Source organism: Epinephelus lanceolatus, chromosome 21 (genome assembly GCF_041903045.1).
Source record: "Epinephelus lanceolatus isolate andai-2023 chromosome 21, ASM4190304v1, whole genome shotgun sequence".
Lineage (NCBI taxonomy): Eukaryota > Metazoa > Chordata > Actinopteri > Perciformes > Serranidae > Epinephelus > Epinephelus lanceolatus.
The window spans coordinates 33,111,597-33,131,329 of NC_135754.1; the positions used below are offsets into that span (position 1 = coordinate 33,111,597).

The 19,733-nt window shown below is 41.0% G+C and overlaps 1 protein-coding gene across 2 annotated transcripts in view; it reads right to left on the bottom strand.

Annotated features, from left to right (window-relative positions):
• Positions 1-19,733, bottom strand: part of thrab (thyroid hormone receptor alpha b) — a 243,753-nt gene that overhangs the window by 71,028 nt on the left and 152,992 nt on the right. For both annotated transcript variants that reach the window (XM_033612065.2, XM_033612067.2), the window contains exon 4: positions 1,746-2,100. In XM_033612065.2, coding sequence (XP_033467956.1) covers positions 1,746-1,801 — 56 coding nt within the window. In that variant the 5' untranslated portion in view covers positions 1,802-2,100. The remainder of the gene's footprint in view (positions 1-1,745; positions 2,101-19,733) is intronic.

Here is a 19,733-nt window from a genome sequence, read left to right on the forward strand (position 1 = left end):
GACCTTGGTTCAGTAGCTATTGCACCCTGAAAAAAAAAGGCGCTCAGGAACACATGCATGCCGTGACTGTGTTGCTCACAATGACTTTGATCGCGCCAAAAATGCGGCATGTGTACTTCTTCCAAGACATTGAAAGATCTGAGTAATTTTACAACCAGGAAGTTGAATATTTTTGGTTTCATGAGCCACTAAGCAACTTTCATCGGCATGAACGGAGCCTGCCTCCAACTCTGTATCCAGCTCTCGCTATACATCCATTGTTTCAGGTAGTTAATAAATTTGGTTTTATTTGAGTTATTTGATTATTTGTGATATCATTATTGACAGCTGTGTGTGTCAATTGGTGTGCTCGTGATCAATGGTGCTGCTTGCGTTTGGGTAGGACAGATGTAAAAGAAGTAACTCGATACCATGGCTCTGACTCCAAAAGTGCAAGATAACAGCGCCTGTATCGTAGATGAATTTATTTTTGTACTGGAAGTGGAGATGTCATTTCGAGACATAAAAAAGATTTTAGAGTGACAAAATTTAGCTTGTAGCTAGTGTTGCCTTCAGACGCCCCTCTTATCCAATTAGTCTTAATCAAAGTGGTAAATACTGCGTGTCGTAAACAAGAGTGCTTTGTTTTTAACAAAATAAACAAGACAATAAACCTCCTAAAATGCTAATTTCTGACTGCATGAATGGACACAATGCATACATTTAATGCTCTTATTATTTCAGTAGCAAAAGGGATAATTGTTGCAGCTATATAAATAAGCTTTTGGCTAAATGCTGCGTGCAGTGTTTACATCCTCAACAATTTATTAGCATAATAAATTCGGATTAAACAAAGTGAAAACAACGATGAAACAGAAGCAAACATGATGTTCCTCCACATCCGACTCATACTTCTAGAAGCACTTGTGGAAGAGACATCTGCATTACAACTTTAGTCGTTGCCAGACAGAGAGATTAACTTTTTATTTAAGGGAAGCAGTTTCCCTTAAATCTATCATAGATTTCAGTGAACTAACTGACCTCAGCTCTCAAAGCCAAAGCAGATTGATATTGACTGATAACACTTTCCTTTAGCCAAAAGCCTCTTCCACTCAGAGGGCCCCTTCCTCTATGAGACAGGCTCCATTCCACTAATATTATGTTTTCATTTATGAGAAGGGGCTTAAACAGTGCTGTGTTTGTTTGTGTTCGGGCCGGCCTGACTGGTTCTGCTTCTCAAGAAATGAAGGAGCAGCGGAGGGGAGGAGCGCCGGGGTCAGATGTAGCTTTAAGCCTAGTTCTCTGAAAAACAATTCAGACGAGAGGAAGAGAGTGGCGGCGAGGAAAAAAAGGCCCCTACACTGTTTAGCTTGTCTGGAAAAAATGATCTAGTGAGGTGAAAACGGAGAGCACCATGAGAAAGATTTAGACGATAAAAGAGAGACTGAAAAATAAAGATTCCCTTTTGGATGTCCTCAGAAGACCTCTCGCACATATAGCATCATTACACAATAACTGAAAGCCAAGTCTGCTTCATTTCAGCGATTTGTTTACATCAGAAAAGACACAGTGAAGGAGGAGTCGGGGGGTTTGGTGTAACTTACACTACTTTTAATATTACTCAGACCGACATGCAACAGCGATAGCCATGCAATCTGGAAACAGCCCTTTGAATGAGAAGCAGTGGAGACTTTGTTTTGGAAGCATCAGATTGCTCGTCTATAGAAACAGAGAGACAACAACAAAAGCTGAAAACACAGACTCACCGTTTCTCTTCTCCCTCTGATGGGTTAGGGTCCTGCTCCTTGGGCGCGTGTTCCATTCACCTTAATTCCATCCAGCAGCCAATCATGAGAGACTGAGGCAAGCCCCACCCTCGGATGCACACTTGTCATTCGCCGGTTAGGAGGGGTCGGTCAGTGAAACATGACAAGGTCCCGTCCCTGGGGGTATGTGGGAGGATGGTCGGGGAGGGTCTCCAGAGGGAGCTGAGGTGAGGTCGGTGCGGCGTGGCTCGGTGTGAAAATGTGAAATATGGAAAATGTTGGAGGGCAGGCCCTGGGGCCGGGGCTGGAGGTGGACGTCAATCTCAGGGATGAGGAGGGTGGAGTGGGATCCAATCTGGAAGAGAACAAAGGATACAGTTGGATAACTATGCCTCTAGAGCTCAAACTTTTTCATGATTAACTGTGTGACTGTGAACGTTATCTGCAGATTAATCGCTAATTAAAACTAGCAAAGTTCACTTCGGATCTGCCGAGTGTGTCAGGGGGTTTGTGTGGTGAACAGGGACTGGAGGTCAGGCTGTGTGTCCAGCATGTATGCAGGACAGTAGTGGAATGAAGGGGGAGACAATATGCAGCTTAAATTATTGAGGTGTAACCAAAGTTGTCAGGCGATATGGGAACAAACCTCGGACACAATGTCCAATAAAAACCCTCTCCCCTCCCGAACAAAGAAGAGCTAAATCTCACTCAATCGTCCCTCCTGGCTCCCTGGCAGCCCACAAAAATGACAAAACTGTGATTCATTCATCTTGTACTGTGCCTACTTTTACTGAATCATGACATATCAGGTATGGAATTAATGTGCGAATGCTGCAGTTCAAAATGAGACTAAACTCCTCTTTGGATGTCATTTTTTCAGCAACGACGAAGGCCAAAATGTGGCCGGAGCCGACTGCCAGAAATGCCCTTCACTAGGTGATTTTGTTGGCCACCTGTAGCCCCTACCGTCCAATTTAGAGGAGTGAGGAGTTGGCAGTCAATTACGGTAACAAAGACAGTCAATAAAACATGTTTTTCAAAAACTGTGACTCACTGCAACCAGAAAAGATGCCTCAAACAGTCATTAATGAGCACACAGAACATTAGGCTGATTGGTCCAGTAGTTTGTGAGAATAGCTGCAGACAGACAGGCTTATGCTTTGACTTTCTCCATCTTCTTGACTGCAAACTTATTTCTAAACTCAGTTTTAGATCATTTAAAATAATCTTTTAATCTTTGCACCTCTTGTTTGCACTTTTACTATTTTTAATGGTGATTTTTCTTTATAATTGCAAATCATTTAATAATTTATTTTACCTTTTACATCTCTTTTTTCTCTTTACGTTTTTTGTTGTCAATCTGTATCCTTTATTATGTTTTATATTTCACTGATCTGCGAAGCACTTTGAATTGCCTTGGTGTATGAAATGTGCTATTAAAATAAAGCTGCTTTGCCTTTGTCGTGCATTTATCAAGGTCTCGCCAATAAAATGTCTCTAATGATTTGAGATGAAAGCAAAATATATCCTAATAATGCCTCAGAAATGCCCAGAATCCTTAAATCCTTTACGCATTGTACAACCTAGCACTGTATTTATACCAATACACCTGTGCACATACATCCTCTCAGTATTAAGTTGCAGCAGTGTGTTTGATTGCGATAAGACATTCCTGTTGTATGCTGCGATATCAAAACACTCATAACTTGATTTTAAAGATTAAATTAAGTGAGGATATACTCTTATCCTTGAGATACAAACAGTGATGAATTCTCTCAAAGAGTCTTGGGGATGAAGTTGCCAACCTCTCTCTAAAGCTAACACCCTAAACCTGGGCAGCACCAGCAATTCCAAAACCCGCCCTGAATAAACCCGACTGGTACCTCCAAATTTGAGCCCTAAAACACGTCATGCATGGATACGGACAACTGGCTCAGAAAAGGAAAACATGTCCTCGTGCAACCGGCAGCAGCACAGGGATTCCTGGGAGGCACACACCGAGTTAAAACTGGATACGGTGGCCTGGAGGTCAGAAGGAAAACTCTGTCACGTTCAACTGCTACAATTGGATAGTTCCTGGAAAACTTCTTACGGAATGTCACCTCTCACGCAGGGTTAAGTAGCTTTAAGATGAGTCGCTGAATCTGTGTGAAGACTGTGTGTGCATGTGTGTTTGTGTAAGTGTGTGTGTGTGTGTGTGTGTGTGTGTAAATACTCAGTGGGTCTTGATCCATTAGCCCTCCCTCCTCTGTTGTCAAAGGAAGGCTTTATTCTTTCCTCCACTAATCCCTGGTTCAATGCCTTTCTAATCCGGAACAGTGGGATACAGGGCATGAGAATGTCCTTAGACATGACTGATATTATTATTGCTTTTGCTGCTAATAGAGAGATTACAGCCCATATTCAAAACAACCCCTCTCTGCAGGCGGAGGAGTTGTTTTGGAGTCGTATTATAGCAGAAGATGACCGATTCATGCCCCGAAACTTTCTGGGTGATGCTGTTGGCATCTCAGGAAAGCAGTAAAGTAGTAAATATTTCAAAAACACATTATAAACTGGTGCCTGTAAGATCATGATTTTTGAGTTAGGTGTTCAGTCTTAAATGAATACTAAAATGATTACTTAATCAATTAACAGATTATTTTGATTGATTAATTTAATAATTTATTGTTAAAGTAATTTGTCAAGCAACATTTGCAACACACACACAACCTCACAAACACTCGTTACAAGTACAATCTTGCTTCCCTTCGCCGTGGCAACATTGTGTATGTGTGTTTGTCCGTCTATTTGTGTGTATCTTTCCATAAACTTTGGTCACGTCATTTAAATCGGTTTGGAAGTTATGCGCTTTTTTGTTATGGGGAAAAAATGTGGCCTCCACAGGGTGGGGAAATTTTTGTGGGCCGACCGACTGACCGACGGAGCGACCTATGGAGCTGCTGGTCGCAGCTACGAAATGCAGGGAAACATTGCCAGGTTAAATGTCAGGATTTGCGGTTTTTCTCTGCTTCATATCTTTATAAATTGAATAGATTTGGGTTCTGAACTGCTGGTTGAACAAAAAAGGAAATTAAGAGGTTAAGTTGAAGTTTAAATTTTGGTTTAATAAATAATGTTGGATCGATTTTAAAAACCCAATTCCAGCAGATTTTGTATACCTCCACTTATGTTTTATTTTCCTTTCCCCTCATGATGGGATGGTAGACATATAAGCTCCCTTAGTTCGAATGTATAGTTGTTTTGCAGAGTGTGTGGTGGGTACATGTAAAGCCTAGTATACACTGTGCCATTTTGGGCTGTCCCAGACGAAAGATGACCAACGTGAAAGAAACGTGGCGATATCTTTGGTCGTGGCTCTAAAAGGGTGGTCCTACATGGCACGGTGAGAGAGGTCCAATGATGGCCGATGTCATGGCCTTGTGATCAAAGACAGCCTGGAATAAAATTCTGACAGTGTCAGAAATTTGGGATGACCATCTCACTCTGTGACTGCTGTTACCACCTATGTCTACTAACCAACCAATAAAAATGCAGCGTGAAATGACGCACTGATGAGGACGATGCTGGTGCTAAACCCAAACAAACAGACACACAGCAACTCGTCATAGAGGCAAAACGAGCCAGAAAAACTGTGCAGGTTTCCGGCAAAGACGAAAACCTTGTGGCAAAAGAAGCCTTGCCTGTATACAGCAGCGGCGAAGATGGATGGCGCGCACTGATGACATTTTGTTCTTGCGTATTGACGTTGACGAACATGCGTTGTAGCCTGCAATTCAGTAGGCGTTGTCAGTGCAGTCTGCATGCATCAAACTTGATGTCGTACCCAAATTTATTGGATCTATGGCACACAGTGTAGCTGCACTAAACCTATAAGATTGCTAAAATCGCAGTCTGTAGGAGGCTTAAGAAACACAAAAATTGTTTTTAGATCGAAGTGGAAGTACAGATAGATTTGTGGGTTGTATCCAGGTGGATATATTGGTGAATACAGATGTGTTTGTGTACAGATGTGTTGCTCCTGTGCACACAGGAGGTGTATACATGGGTGTGTATTTGGAAATGAAGACGGAGGACTGACTGAGTTGTGGCCCACAGCCAATGTGGCTCTTCCCTTGTTCTGTGCATATGTAGATGTACATGTTCATAAAAACTGTAAAGCATTTCATGTAAAAACATCTGAAGGATTTTGTACAAACTATAATGTTGCCTTTTCCAAATAAAAATAATAGTTATAATACTTGTCTAAAATATACTTTATTTATTGACAGTGTTTTTTGCACAGAGATCCTTTTGATTTATAACTAAAACTGAGACATTAAAAAGGTAGATGAAAAGCAAAAATGATCCATTAGCTCATAGCAGCTTTGACTCTAATGCCCAGACTAAACACCCCTTTTTCATTGTCTCTGATTTGATGAATAAATGGTGTCACATTATGCGTCACTGTAGAGTTACCGAATCTGTGTGAAAATACACTTTATTAAAGTAAACGCCGGTGTAAGATTTATGAAGTGCTGTGACCTTTGCAGCCTTAAAAAGCTTTTAATGGGCCTATAAATGGCAGAACGTATTTATTTATGACTCATCAAGAGGTCAAGATAAGAAACATAACTACCTCCGCCAGCAGAGGGGACACCAAGGAAGTTTTATGATGTTGTGGAGGAAGAACTCTATTGTTAAACTTCTTTTTTCATTAATGAGATAAAGCGCAATATTACATTAGAAAAAAACTTCTATATGGTGTGACATCAATATCAGCTAATTACTGTTTGAAACGTAATCAGCCATGTCTATGTTGAGAAGAGCCTTTATCAAGTAGCCTATTCATCATACAACATACAGCACACACACAAACAACTCTGTTCATCGTCATGGTAAAAAGGTCAGGCAGAGCAGACTGCCACTCTGACCCCAGAAGAACTGACTGCAGTGTGATAGTAAATAGGACAGTGATGACATAATCCCCAGAGGCCTTACTCTAATGGAGTGTGCCTTATCAGAGGCCTTCTCTCTATTACATCGACTGCTGCTACAAGAGGCACTGGCCTCGATGCAGTTGTTTGTGGTTTGTAGCACAAACAATTAGTTGTTTATCACACTGGGACGGAGAGGGCAGATGAGAAAGGGGGCCCATTGTTTGATAAGCAAGTGAAATTAATTCTAAGTACCAGCAAAGAAGTGGAGCTCATTTGAAGACATGTGACGCTATTAGTGAGAGAAAGATCATTAATGACCTGAGGTTGAGCTCTTATCTAAAAGCAGGTATAGCTGAGTGGTCACCAAAAGGCTTTCTGTTTAAAGGGACAGTTCACCCCCAAATCAAGAAATACATATTTTTCCTCTCACCTGTAGTGCTATTTATCAGTCTAGATTGTTTTGGTGTGAGTTGCAGAGTGTTGGAGATATCGGCCGTAGAGTTGTTTGCCTTCTCTCAAATATAATCAAACTAGATGGCACTCAGTTTGTGGTGCTCAAAGTGCCAAAAAATACATTTGGAAAACTCAACAGCAATCTCTCTTTCCAGAAATCATGACTCAAGCTAATCCACAGACCTTGTTGTGAGCAGTTTCATGTAGGAACTATTTTCTTCACACCGAACTACACCCATATCACTGCACAGAAGGAAGTGTGCAACTACTCATGGAGGATCGTGCTTGTGACAGCGTGAAATGTAAACATTACTGGCGCTCTTTTTGGCTGAGCTGTCATGTGAGCTAGCTCAGTGGTGCTAGGTGAGCTAGCAGTAGATGCACACGTCCTTCCGTGTGGTGACAGAGTTGGCAGGTGTAGTTTGGCAGAAAGAAAATAGTTCCCACATGAAACTGCTCACAACAAGGTCTGTGGATTATCTTGAGTAGCCTGGTCATGATTTCTGGAAAGAGACATTGCTGTTGAGTTTTTCAAATGTATTTTTTGGCACTTTGAGCACCACAAGCTGAGTGCCATCTAGTTCCATTACAATGGAGATAAGGCTAATATCTTTAACACTCGCAAACTGACATCTAAACAGTCTAGATTAATTAATAGCACTGCATGTAAGGATTTTGGGATGAACCATCCCTTTAAGGAAGCATAACCTGCAGCGATACTGCAGCAATTGTGCACATTTTTCCATTTTAAAAGGGAGTAAAACTGTTTTTGGACATATTTGTGGAAATATCGTTTAAGCTTCAAGCCTCTGGTCGGATGTTTCCTACGGGTTTACTGACCTCTAAGGGCTGAGCTGTCAACTTATGTGGTGCACTCCTGACTGCAGCACATCATAGTCCTCGTTTAGCCTAAGAATGTTGATATAAGACGTTTTGCAATGAGCTCACATAGAGGTGTACCGTTTCTTTACAGCATTCAAATTTAGGAGGACCAGACCTGTTGTAAAATTTGGATTCCACTCGTAAAGTGGACGCCGGCGAGCCAGGCTAACTAGCTTCCACTGAAGAACTATGAGACTGCATCAAGGTATATGTATAATTAAAAACAGCAGTGTGAAAAACCTACTTCAGAAATTTCTCCCCCTCTCTGCAGGCCATACAGTTACCCTAACTACTGTGTCCTTGTATGTACTCTGTCGCCCTCCCTCCCACCCAGGAAGTTATGCTTATATTATTATCCCATATAAGGTTAAGACATGAAAATAGTTTGTCAAGTGGTCTGGGGCGGAAAAGAGTTCATAGCATACTTGAGCTGAAGAAAGAAGACAGCGGGAAAGACAGGAGATAAGGAGGGAACGTGAGAAAGAAAGAAAGGGATAAAGTGGGATTGAGATGCAGTATTTTATGGAAGAGGGCATGGAGGTAAAGTTGATGAAAGGTGAAGAAAAGACTTGATTTAGGTCACTGTTGGAATGGATACAAAATAAACGCTCTTATCAGAGCTGGAAGACCAATAACAGGAAGAGAACAGGGCGTGTACAAAGGCAGATTTAGGGCATTCAGCTGGTTTTAAGCACAAATGTACATAAATAGATATAAATGTCTTGGATTGTACGAGTTCCCTATCAGTTATGGATACATTATACAACCATTTATGGCCCTTGCACGTCAGTGAGCAATAAAATGGGAATATGCAGCGTGTCATCCTGTGATTTTATCAGGGCACAAATCATGAGAAACAACATGTGATTCCTTTATTTTAAATAGGTGATGAATGGCTTTAGCAGAGTGTGTTCCTTGGTGACCTTCCAGGATACTCTGAAGCTACGGGGGGACGCAACAGCGCCAAACTGAATGTACAAAGCCGTATTTTGATGCAACAAGGAGATTCTTGCTGGAGTTATGCTACAGTATATCACTCACATAAACATGCAGTGAGTGTGCATAGATAGAGAGTATAAAAGGTCATACTTAAAGGGACAGTTCGGCTTTTTTGAAGTGGGGTCATATGAGGCACTTTCCATAGTCTGTGTATTATCTACAGATAGAAGTTGCTGCACCTCCTGTTTGGAGAAGCAGGCAGGAGTACAGACACAGAAGCTAAGCAATGTACTGCTCAGGATGAGGGCAGTGGCATAACGTACTTTATTTTATATCTATTATATTCCATTGACAAAAACTAACCTTAGCTTGCTGAACAAAGGAGGTGTTGGTCTACCAAAGTGACACATCGGACAGCCCTTTCCAATAGGGAACTGAACTCAAATCTATGCTCTCTTTAAAGCCAGACTCCATTGACAAAACAGTAATTTTACATTGCTTAACACGGGAGCTGCTGGTGTACTGCTGACCCAGTTAGTTAGTTTTAAAGGGTTAGTTTGGATTCACCAAATTCACAAATCACACAAACTACCCGATCGAGGCAGAAGTAGACCAGCAATCTCCTGTGTTCTGAGGTAAAATTACTGTTTTTGTCAATGGAGTCTGGTGGTTTTGACGAGAGCATCAATAACAGCTTCCGTTCCTTGTCAGAAATCGCTGTCTGATTGCAAGGTACATATAGCGTACTGTTATACTTTTTTTTTACGAGGCTGAAATGTTTTGCTGCTGTCCCCGTCCACAGCGGTACCCTTCCGCGTCAAACTCCTGCCGCCTCTCCAAACTGGGGGCGTGCCGACTGACATCTACTGTTAGTAAAACACTGACAATGGATAAGTACCTCACACAACCCCACTTCAAAGGCTCAGACCCATCCCTTTAAGTAAAGCACCGCAGGACATGACGGATTTACTTACAGTACCTTGAACAAACACATACAGTATATGGTTATAGACACAGAGGAAGATAAACTTTGCTGCAAACACACTTCTTTTTAACTATAATCTTTACATTGCACATAGGGCTGCAGTCACAATATGGCCAAGTGCAATATCCAAATAAAATATGTCACAGCGTACCATTATAAAGAAGCATTGTGACACATCAGAGATGCCCCAGCCTACAAATTATATTTGTATGTCCTGCAATGATTAGGGCTGCAACGATTAGTCGACTAATCGATGACTAATCGACTATTAAAATAATCGGTGACTATTTTAGTAGTCGACTAATCGGTTTGAGTCATTTTTCATAGAAAAGTACTATAAAAGTACCCCAAAATAGTCTTATTGCAGCTTCTTACGTTCAGGTATTGGCAGCTTTACACACTCTCCCATGACGGTGAACCAAAACCCTTTGGCGTGAGTACGAAACAAGACATTAGATGACATCATTTTGGGGTTTGGGAGAGACAGACTGACATTTTTCAACATTTTAACACATTTTTCGATAAAATGATTAGTCGACTAATCAAAGAAATAATCAACAGATTAGTTGACAATGAAAATAACCGTTAGTTATACATACATACGTACATACATAACCTTCTATATTTTTTCCTTGACTTTTGCAGCACTTTCACTGCATTGTTACATGCCAAACACCAAAGCAAATTCCTTTTATGTAAAAATCTTCTTGGTTATAAACCTGATCCTGTTTCTAAAATTGTCTACGCTTCTAGTGGTGAAAAGATTCAGAATCCCTGCTGCATATGACAACATCTGAAAGGCTGCAATCACCGAGTAAAAATCTAATTAGTGCTTTGCAATGAAATGTTGACTGGAAAAGTGTAAAATTCTTCTGTGAAAATGAATCCCAAGATGAAAATTCTCTTTTTTTTTTTTTTTTTAAAACAGTAACTTCTCCTTTGTAGATCACTCACTCACACACACACACACACACACACACACACACACACGCACACAGAGCACACCTCACATGTCTCAGGCACATGCACCTTGAGTCTTTTCCCTTCCAGTACAGCTTCCAAATTTTAATTGGGCCTGCAAAAAAACTGGCATTTTCCCCTCAAGCAGAGTTCACCTTTAATTGCACACTCTGAAATACAGACTTTAAAATGCATCAAAAGAATAACTAGTGAATGCACATTGATGCCTGGAGAAGATAAGAATTAATTAAACATGACCCGCTCCCTTTCTCCTCTGTTCCAGGCCAAAGAGATCGATGCCCCTCTGTTCTTCAGAAAGTGAGGAGAAAAAAGAGGTGGGTGAATTCTCCAGTACAAAGAAACAGGCCAGTGTGAAATGTGGTTCCACACAGGGAAGAAATCGTTACGTTAAAGGATGTTTGGGATGTGTTTTGATGGAGGAAAATCAATTGAAAGTGTTATTAAAGAAATGGGACACTGAAACAATGTTTAGGAATTATGTTTTCAGCCAATTAAGTTCATGGGAGTGGAGACACTTTGATATTCCGTGAGCTGCAGTTCTGACATCATTATGGGGAATAAAGAATCTATGAAGGGCATGTTTTCGTTGCATTTTGTTTGGCACAGGGACCAAAGTATCTGCATTAAAACAACTTATTTTGTTAATAAAAATAGTTTGTTTCAAGGATGTGACACAGTTGGCATATTTGCAGCCTTGGACGCATGCTGCATAATTGATCCAAGGTTTAGAGGGACTGTTTGAAAACCTGCCTGCACTCCCCCTCTCACACAGATAAAAATCAAACCTAGTTCTGGACTTGAGTATCTGAGCCAAACACTCCCATATGCTAATATCGTATACAGACATAAAAACAAATACACACCCATAAAAGCACCAACATGGCCTGAACACAGCTCGTCAGTGTATTAGAGTTATAACTTCTGTTTTTACACTATAAGTAAAGAGTGAAGTGGGCTTGTGACCGCAAGGTTTCCGTTCAATCCCCAGAGCAGCAACATAAATCTGGCTGTGGAAGCAGCACTGGCCCCTCCCTCATTCCCACAACTGAGGTCCCTTGAGCAAGGCTCTTAGACCCTGACTGCTCCAGTGGCCAAAAGATCTGACTCCTATAATGGGTGGCTTTGATGCGTGAGTGTTGCTGCTTTCATGTCACGTGCAGTTTCTCAGCTTTAGAACCAGTTTATCCAGACGGATGCAAACATCACGGTTAATGAGACAAAGTGTGACGCATCAGCAAAACCTGACGACAGTAGTAGTTCCCCAAAAGCCTAAAAAAAGACAGGTGAAGTCATGAAGAATGGATTGCATTGTGCATCACTTGCAACTGCTATCTGCTGTGTTTCAAGGTTCAATTTGATCACTCAAAAGTGTGGGCACGACACCCCTTACAAATGCACTAACTTTCTAAAAACACCAATAATTTCGTTTTAACTGCTTTTGACTGTTACCGCTAGGGCTGCAATTATTTTCTCAATTTACCTTTCGCCAAGCCCCGCCCCTTTGTGATGGGCCGACAAGCTGTCGCAGTAATCATGGAGCCCACACTGTCACTAACTGCACTCCCTGAAGAAATATTATCATATTTTTGGAAGAAGGAAACGGTGATTCCAGAGAGAAGCAGACAGAGGGGTCTACAGTCTGTGTTTGAAGGATATATCCAGGATGTCAAACTGACTCAGCAGCAACAACAGGTTAAAAAGACAAAGATAGTTAGAAGCTAAAGCCGAACTATAGGCTACAGATCACAGTTTAAAAGTGAACCACCACATCACTGCTGATCGCCACACAAGACAATGAATATAAAGGGAAACTTTGCTGATATTGAACCAGCTGTGTGGCATCACAGTGTGTGCAGTCCGGCAGAAGGCAAACAACATTAATCTGCGCACACTGTGATGACACACAGCTGGTTCAATATCAGCAAAGTTTCCCTGCTTCCCTTCACTGGTTCCTGTACAGCAGGGTCGCTCTTTGTTTCACAGTTACAATCATCAAAAAGCAAAAGCAGCATGTGTATACATTCAGTAGGCTATATCTTCAGTAGCTAGCTAGCTAACCCTACACTTTTCAGGGTTTGATTTTGGTTTTGAAACAGGGAAGAAACGTATATCTTTTTCCAGCCTCTCCAAGTAACGAGTATCATTAATACACGACGTGCCCCAGGCACAACATTTAGCTCCACATCCACAAAACCAGCAAATTTGCACAGCTGTGTTGTTGTCGGATCCTGGTTTGAGCCGGCCTGATGCTACGCTATGACTGGCCAGTCTGCGAAGATGAAGATGACTCAAACTGTTTAACTGATTATCAAATTAGTTTAGGGGATTAACTTAACAGTTGACATCTAATCGATTAATCGTCGCAGCTCTAATTAGCACTGATCCTTGTGAATTGGACTGTTTTTGCATTCAGGCTTATTTGCATAGAAAGGGGCCAATTTTCCACCAAATGTATGCATATTACCTCATTTAAATATGTGCAAATAGCACAGAGAGGCTATTTGCTTGGCAGTGCAGTTCAGGGTGCATTTCACCCTTTATGGGTGCTTTGAGTATCGAATTAGTTTGTCTTATTTGTGCAGGTTTAGTGATCGCAAAAGCCACATAGTTCTTTTGTGAATTCACCCGTGAGACGTTTATTTATTTGTTAATTGCTCCAGAGAAGTGTCAGAAGTGGGAAAAACACTCAGCAGACAGGCACCTGGCTTTTTTTGCATTATCTTTCTTTTCTCTCTCTGCTTTTCTGTTAAAATATTGGTCTCTGCATGTCTCCTTTCAAATTTTAGTCCATTTAAATGTCACAGTTGCGCACCAATTCAGGGACAATAAGGAGTCTTACAATTTGGCAGATAAAACAGCATTTTGATTTGGGCTTTCTGACTAATTATTTAAATAAGCAACTGTAAAGGGGGCAGCCAAGTCCACATGACACCTGTTAAGGCCACTACATGGTTTTTGCAGCTGCTAGCGTGTTCCGGCGCGCAGCAGATCATATGTCAGCTCAGATGTGCAGATTCACAGTGAAACAGACTTTCATGTTAAACATGTTCACGTATTAAACAGCACCTTTACATGTCTTCACCCATGAACGCAAAAAGATAAGAGAGAAGCAGGTAAAATGTGGCCTCAGGAGAAGAAGATGGCTCCAGACCTTACGCTCCTAAAGGAGGACTCTTGTTAAAATTCACACCATGACTGCAGACGCAGGGTCAGTGCTCCTGACTCCCAAGGGTGGCCTGAGCAATTAGTGGTTAAGTAATGGAACAGGGCCGGACTGACTTGTTGATGTGGTGCATGCAGTCTGATGGTGGAAGAAAGGAAGGTGGAGAGGAGGGGGAGGTGGGTGTTAGTACCCTGGGGTCGCGAGTAGTCAAAGGCAAAGGGATCATGTTTCATTCTACGTCTCTGCTCGCTCCCTCGCCGGGCTAATTACTGTCAGGGGATTATTAATAGGTGCTAATAGGTCAAAGCAAAGTGACTAAATGCTATCTTTACAGCCACTTTTCAAATGTGACCTTGTGCCTTCCACTGCGCTCAAACAGACGTCTGCATACACAAAAATGTTAATGTTCAACTTAAATGTGTATACACAAGTGGTGATTTAGGGTTTCATGCTTGTCAGGTAAAGGACAGGAATACAAACTCAGAAACTGCATCCATTCATTTGTTTATTGTGGTGGGAGCAGTAAGACTTGACTCAGCAGCGTGCTCCGCCCGGCGCAGGAAACTGCTTGAGAAAAACGCCAAAACATGAGTCTCTGGTTTCAAGCCGTTTGAACTTTGACCTACTTTGACATTGAGCTTTCAGGCAGCGCTCACTTTGTCTCATGTGTCCCAAATTTAGATGTCGAACAAGCGAACAATAGTTCTTTTAAATTTTGACACGTTCTTCTGCTTGGTATGTAAGCCCTGTGCATCTATACGCCTTTATATAGTACACACTCTAATCCCTCAGTGTTGCCCTGCTGAAAATGGGAACACAGTGTCCTACCCTGACTCTGCTGGTAACACTATGTTTCTTATTCTGTTTGCATGTACAGCATGTGGGTTTGGGTGTGCATATAGATACGCCTGCACCAGCCAAGGACACATGGGACATACTGGGGTAGACAGGGCCATGTGCCGAAATGTTTTTGCTGCCATTGCTGTTTCTCCTATTCTACCTTATCTGTCCGTTTTTACCAATTTTCTTTCCTCATCTCCGTTAACCTTCTTTCAACCCTATTTTTTGCTCTTTTTTCCACTAGTTTTACATCACCACTTCTGCGGCTGTCTTCACCCCGCTCCTTGGCTCTTATAAACCCTCACGTTGTCTGTGTGTCACTTTCAAAACTAATGATGATATAATGACGAAGATAAGGCTTGTGAAACAAAAACCCCTGGGAAAGCAGAGCCGCGGAGACATTTCTGTTACTTTTGCTGCCCGATTAACATCGTGCCAAAATTTCTTTCGCTACATCAACATTGCAGCTATGGATGGATTACTGAACGGGCCCCTCCAGTGACTGTTCTTGTTAGAAAATCAAATAAACGACTACAGAAAGATGAAAAATGACGACAAAGAGAGACAGAAAAGAACCACAAGGCATGTAAAACACCAAAGTGACCACAAAGACACAACTACAAAAAGACACTAATAACAACTGGGAGATGCCACAGGGACCGTTACTCAGGTACCAAGTCAAATGCCAGAATTCTGAAAATGTGACGGTACTCGTTTGTCTCCGGTACTGTATGTACTGCGGGTGCTTCTGGACATGACAGGGCAAATGCCTACAAGTGTACTAGGCTGACGATAAATGCCAAAGGCAATGGAAGAAAGACTACAAGCTCAGAAGAAGAGGAACAACATGTGCAGTGACATCTCTGCTTTGACTCATTGAAAAGAAAAGCATTTTCCCCTGGGGCCAGCGTATTTTGGACATTTCATGCAGATGGGGGGGGGGCTGTTTATTTACACTGCTAAAAATGCTAGCAGCGTGACGAGGCACTGTGCGCTACCAAATTTTTTTCAGGTCACTGAGAGTTAAAAATGTTAAACTGTGGGTTACATGCTGTGCTCATCACTGTCACTTTTACCCAGCCGTCCTGTCACAGTGGAGGAGGGGCGGGACAAATAGCCTACCACAAAGACCAACCATCACTCCTTACATGAACAAATGCTGAACAACAAGAACAACAATGGAGAAGTATGTTAATAAACTGTTGGCTATATATTATATTAATATATGTTTCATCACCCACAGAATCCCATGAACCAACAGGGACTAGTACTTTGTGTTTGAGTTTAACTTGAAGGCTTTTAATAAAGGCTTGCATGTTTAAGTACATTGGATTTATTGTTTTGTCTTTGTTTTTTCCTGTGGTATCGAATTGGGTATTAGGAATCATGGAATTCAACTGGTGCTGGTATCAACTTCCAAATTTCTGGTATTACAGAGCACAACTTGTCCATGGCTGCAGGAGAGGAACACAAACAGTGCCATGATATGCAACCAAGGGCTGAAACACTTACAAAATGCCTGTATCTGACTAAAAACGTTATATGTGAACATGTTAAATGATTATTTTAGCATCCTGTGTCCACCAGAGAGAAAAAGTTACACTGACAAACTCAATATTGGCGATCTGTCTCAGTGTGTTCTTCTCCTTACCCCACTTATCTTAGAGAAATGACCCCACTGAGCAGCCAGAAATACTTTGATATTTACAACTATTTGATCAAATCACCTGGTAAGATCATCATTTTACCTCACGAAGATTAAATCAGGTCTTACTTAGCTTAGCTAGCTTCAATCTCTGCAGTCTGATCGGCCAAATTAGCAACTATAATTTATTAAATAGCAATAAAGTCACAAATTTGTATAACTGCCTAGAGCTGGTTCATGTTCTCACGGCAGCATTTACAAGAGGACCAGATCAAATGCCTTGTGTGAGAAAGCTGCTCTTGATTGGCCCAAATTTCCACGTGGGAAAAATCCAGGAAGTAAAGCAAACGCTGAAGAAGAGTACACTTGCAAGATAAATGTGACACTTTCTAATGTAACGATGGAGGGACAACTACACAGGTTGATTTTAGCGCTGCTCATCGTGGACTATATTGCTGTCATTGTTCATTTTAGTCAAACCATACAGTTTGAAAACGAGGCGCGGCTCCAACTAGAAAACAATGTTTTGATGCATTGGATGTGCTGAATGTGCATATTAAGGCAGTACAGGAGGAGGTGCACATTAATAATCCTCCAGGACTGTAACATGCTCATGTTTAACCCAAACAATGTGTCATGTGACTGCAGTTGGTTCACATCCAGGTCGGAACACCTTCTCACCACAAACGCTTGCTGTGTTCACACCTGCCCAAACGAACCGCACTTAGGGAGCAAACAAACTTGAGTTCGATTGAACCGAACCAAACAGGGCAGCTGTGAAAGCACCCCTAAAGGCTGTTTTTTGGTTAGGCATCTTATAAAAGAGTGTTCCACCACACAGCAGCTTTTAGATATTGTTCTGTTGTTTGCCAGCAGACATCAGTGACAAGAAGGCACCTTCATGCAGTACAAAGTCAATGGAGAGCAACGAATTGTTTCCCCCTCTGGTGTGGGTGGGACTTATTTGTGCTCTGTCTGTATGGGTGGGGGGGCTTTTATATTTCTGTGCTCCAGGGCTCATTGTCTCATAATCTACCCATGATTGTAACAAAGCCCCAGACATGATGTTTAAACAGGAAAGCCAGTATAGAAGAGTCTGCAGAAAGTCAGTTGCATATGCAAAGATAAGATGTACAAACAGGCGGACTGTAGCTCTTCTGAAACATGTGTTTACCCAGAAGTGACATTCACACCCAGTAGTTGCTGTGTGACACCACAGTTTTCCGATACTGGCCACAGAGCAGAGGCGCTGGCAGAGTTAGAGGTCGGCTGCCTTGCTCAGTGGCACCTTATCTGTCATCACCCGTGGTTGTTTAAGAGGAAGGCCGGTGGCACAGGGAGGCAGAGCTGGCTGGCGCCTGGCACTGGAGCTGATGAGCAGTCGGAGACATAAATTTACCCGAGACATCTGCATGCTTGCAGGGCTAACTCACTTACGATGCTGCCAGCCTCTCCTTCTTCCCTGCCCACATTACAAAGTCGCTCATTCTTACTGTTTTATTGTCCCATTACATCAGACAACATGTAAATGTTAACGAGTAACATCACGGCAGGCTGATATACATACAACAGATGTTTTGTGTACGCCATTTGTGTCTTTTTTCTGTTTTGTACCATTTCACCTCCTTTGTGCATCCTTTAAGGTTGCATTTAGGTTGAAACTAGTAATTAGATTCAGTCAAGAACTGTTTTTTTTTTTTCAGTAATTAGATTACTCGTTAAGCCTTTAAAATGTCAGAAACTGGTGAAAAATGCCAATCACAAGTTCCCAGAGCCCAAGGTGACATCGTTAAATTACTTGTTTTGTTCATCCGACCGTTTGAAACACAAATATATTCAGTTAACGATGATATAAAGGAGAAGGAAGCAGAACATTTCACATTTGAGAAGCTGGAACCACCAAATGTTTGGTATTTTTTATAACCCGACTCCAAAAAAAGTTGAGATGTTGTGTGAGATGTAAAGAAAAATCCTTTTCAGCATATACTGGAGAAAATAAGTCTTCAACACATCAACATTGTTCTCATCACACATATTTCCAATGCAGCTATTCACATGACACTTAGACCATACATTAGAATTAGCTTAATAAAAACTACACTGTTAATAAAAACAAAAAAAAAAGTTACAATTCAATCAACAAAAACTTAAGGTAAATAAAACCTAATACTTTATTATAATCATAACGTATACAATTAGGTAACATAACATTAAGCAGTAAATGACTTGTAATAACCTAATGTGTTTGCTAATGTAAGCAAACACATTAGGTTATTACAAGTCATTTACTGCTTAATGTGTTTGCTAATGTGTTTGCTAATGTAAGCAAGCTATGCTAATGTCATAAGCAAACAAAAATCATTTCAGCTACCATTAGTTCACTAACAAAATTAGGATAGCTAGCTAACTATTGTCATTTCAGTTAATGTTAACATCATTTCGCTAACAAAATCAGCATATCTGCCTAACTAATGCCATTTCAGTTAATGTTAATGTTAGTTTGCTAACAACATTAGCATAACTCACTAATAAATGTTATTTTATCAAATACTATTGTTAGTTTGCTGACAACATTGCCATATCTGGCTAACTAATGTCGTTTCAGTAAATGTTAACATTAGTTTGCTACCAACATTAGCATTGCTGGCTTACTTATGTCATTTCATCTAATGCTAACATTAGTTTGCTGACAATATTAGCATAGCTTGCTAGCGAATGTCATTTCATGTAACGCTAACATAAGTTTGCTAACAATATCACCATATCTGGCTAACTAATGCCATTTTAGTTAATGTTTATGTTAGTTCGCTAACAATATTAGCATAACTCACTAATAAATGTTATTTTATCAAATACTAATGCTAGTTTGCTAACAACATTAGCATAGCTGGCTTACTTATGTCATTTCATCTAATGCTAACATTAGTTTGCTGACAATATTAGCATAGCTTGCTAGCGAATACCATTTCATGTAATGCTAACATTAGTTTGCTAACAACTTTAGCAAAGCTGGCAAACTAATGTCATCATCTAATGCTAACATTGATTTGCTAACAACATTAGCATAACTAGCTAACTAATGTCATCATCTAATGCTAACATTAATTTGCTAACAACATTAGCATAGCTGGCTAACTAATGTCCTTTCAGCTAATGTTGACATTAGCTTACTAACATTAGC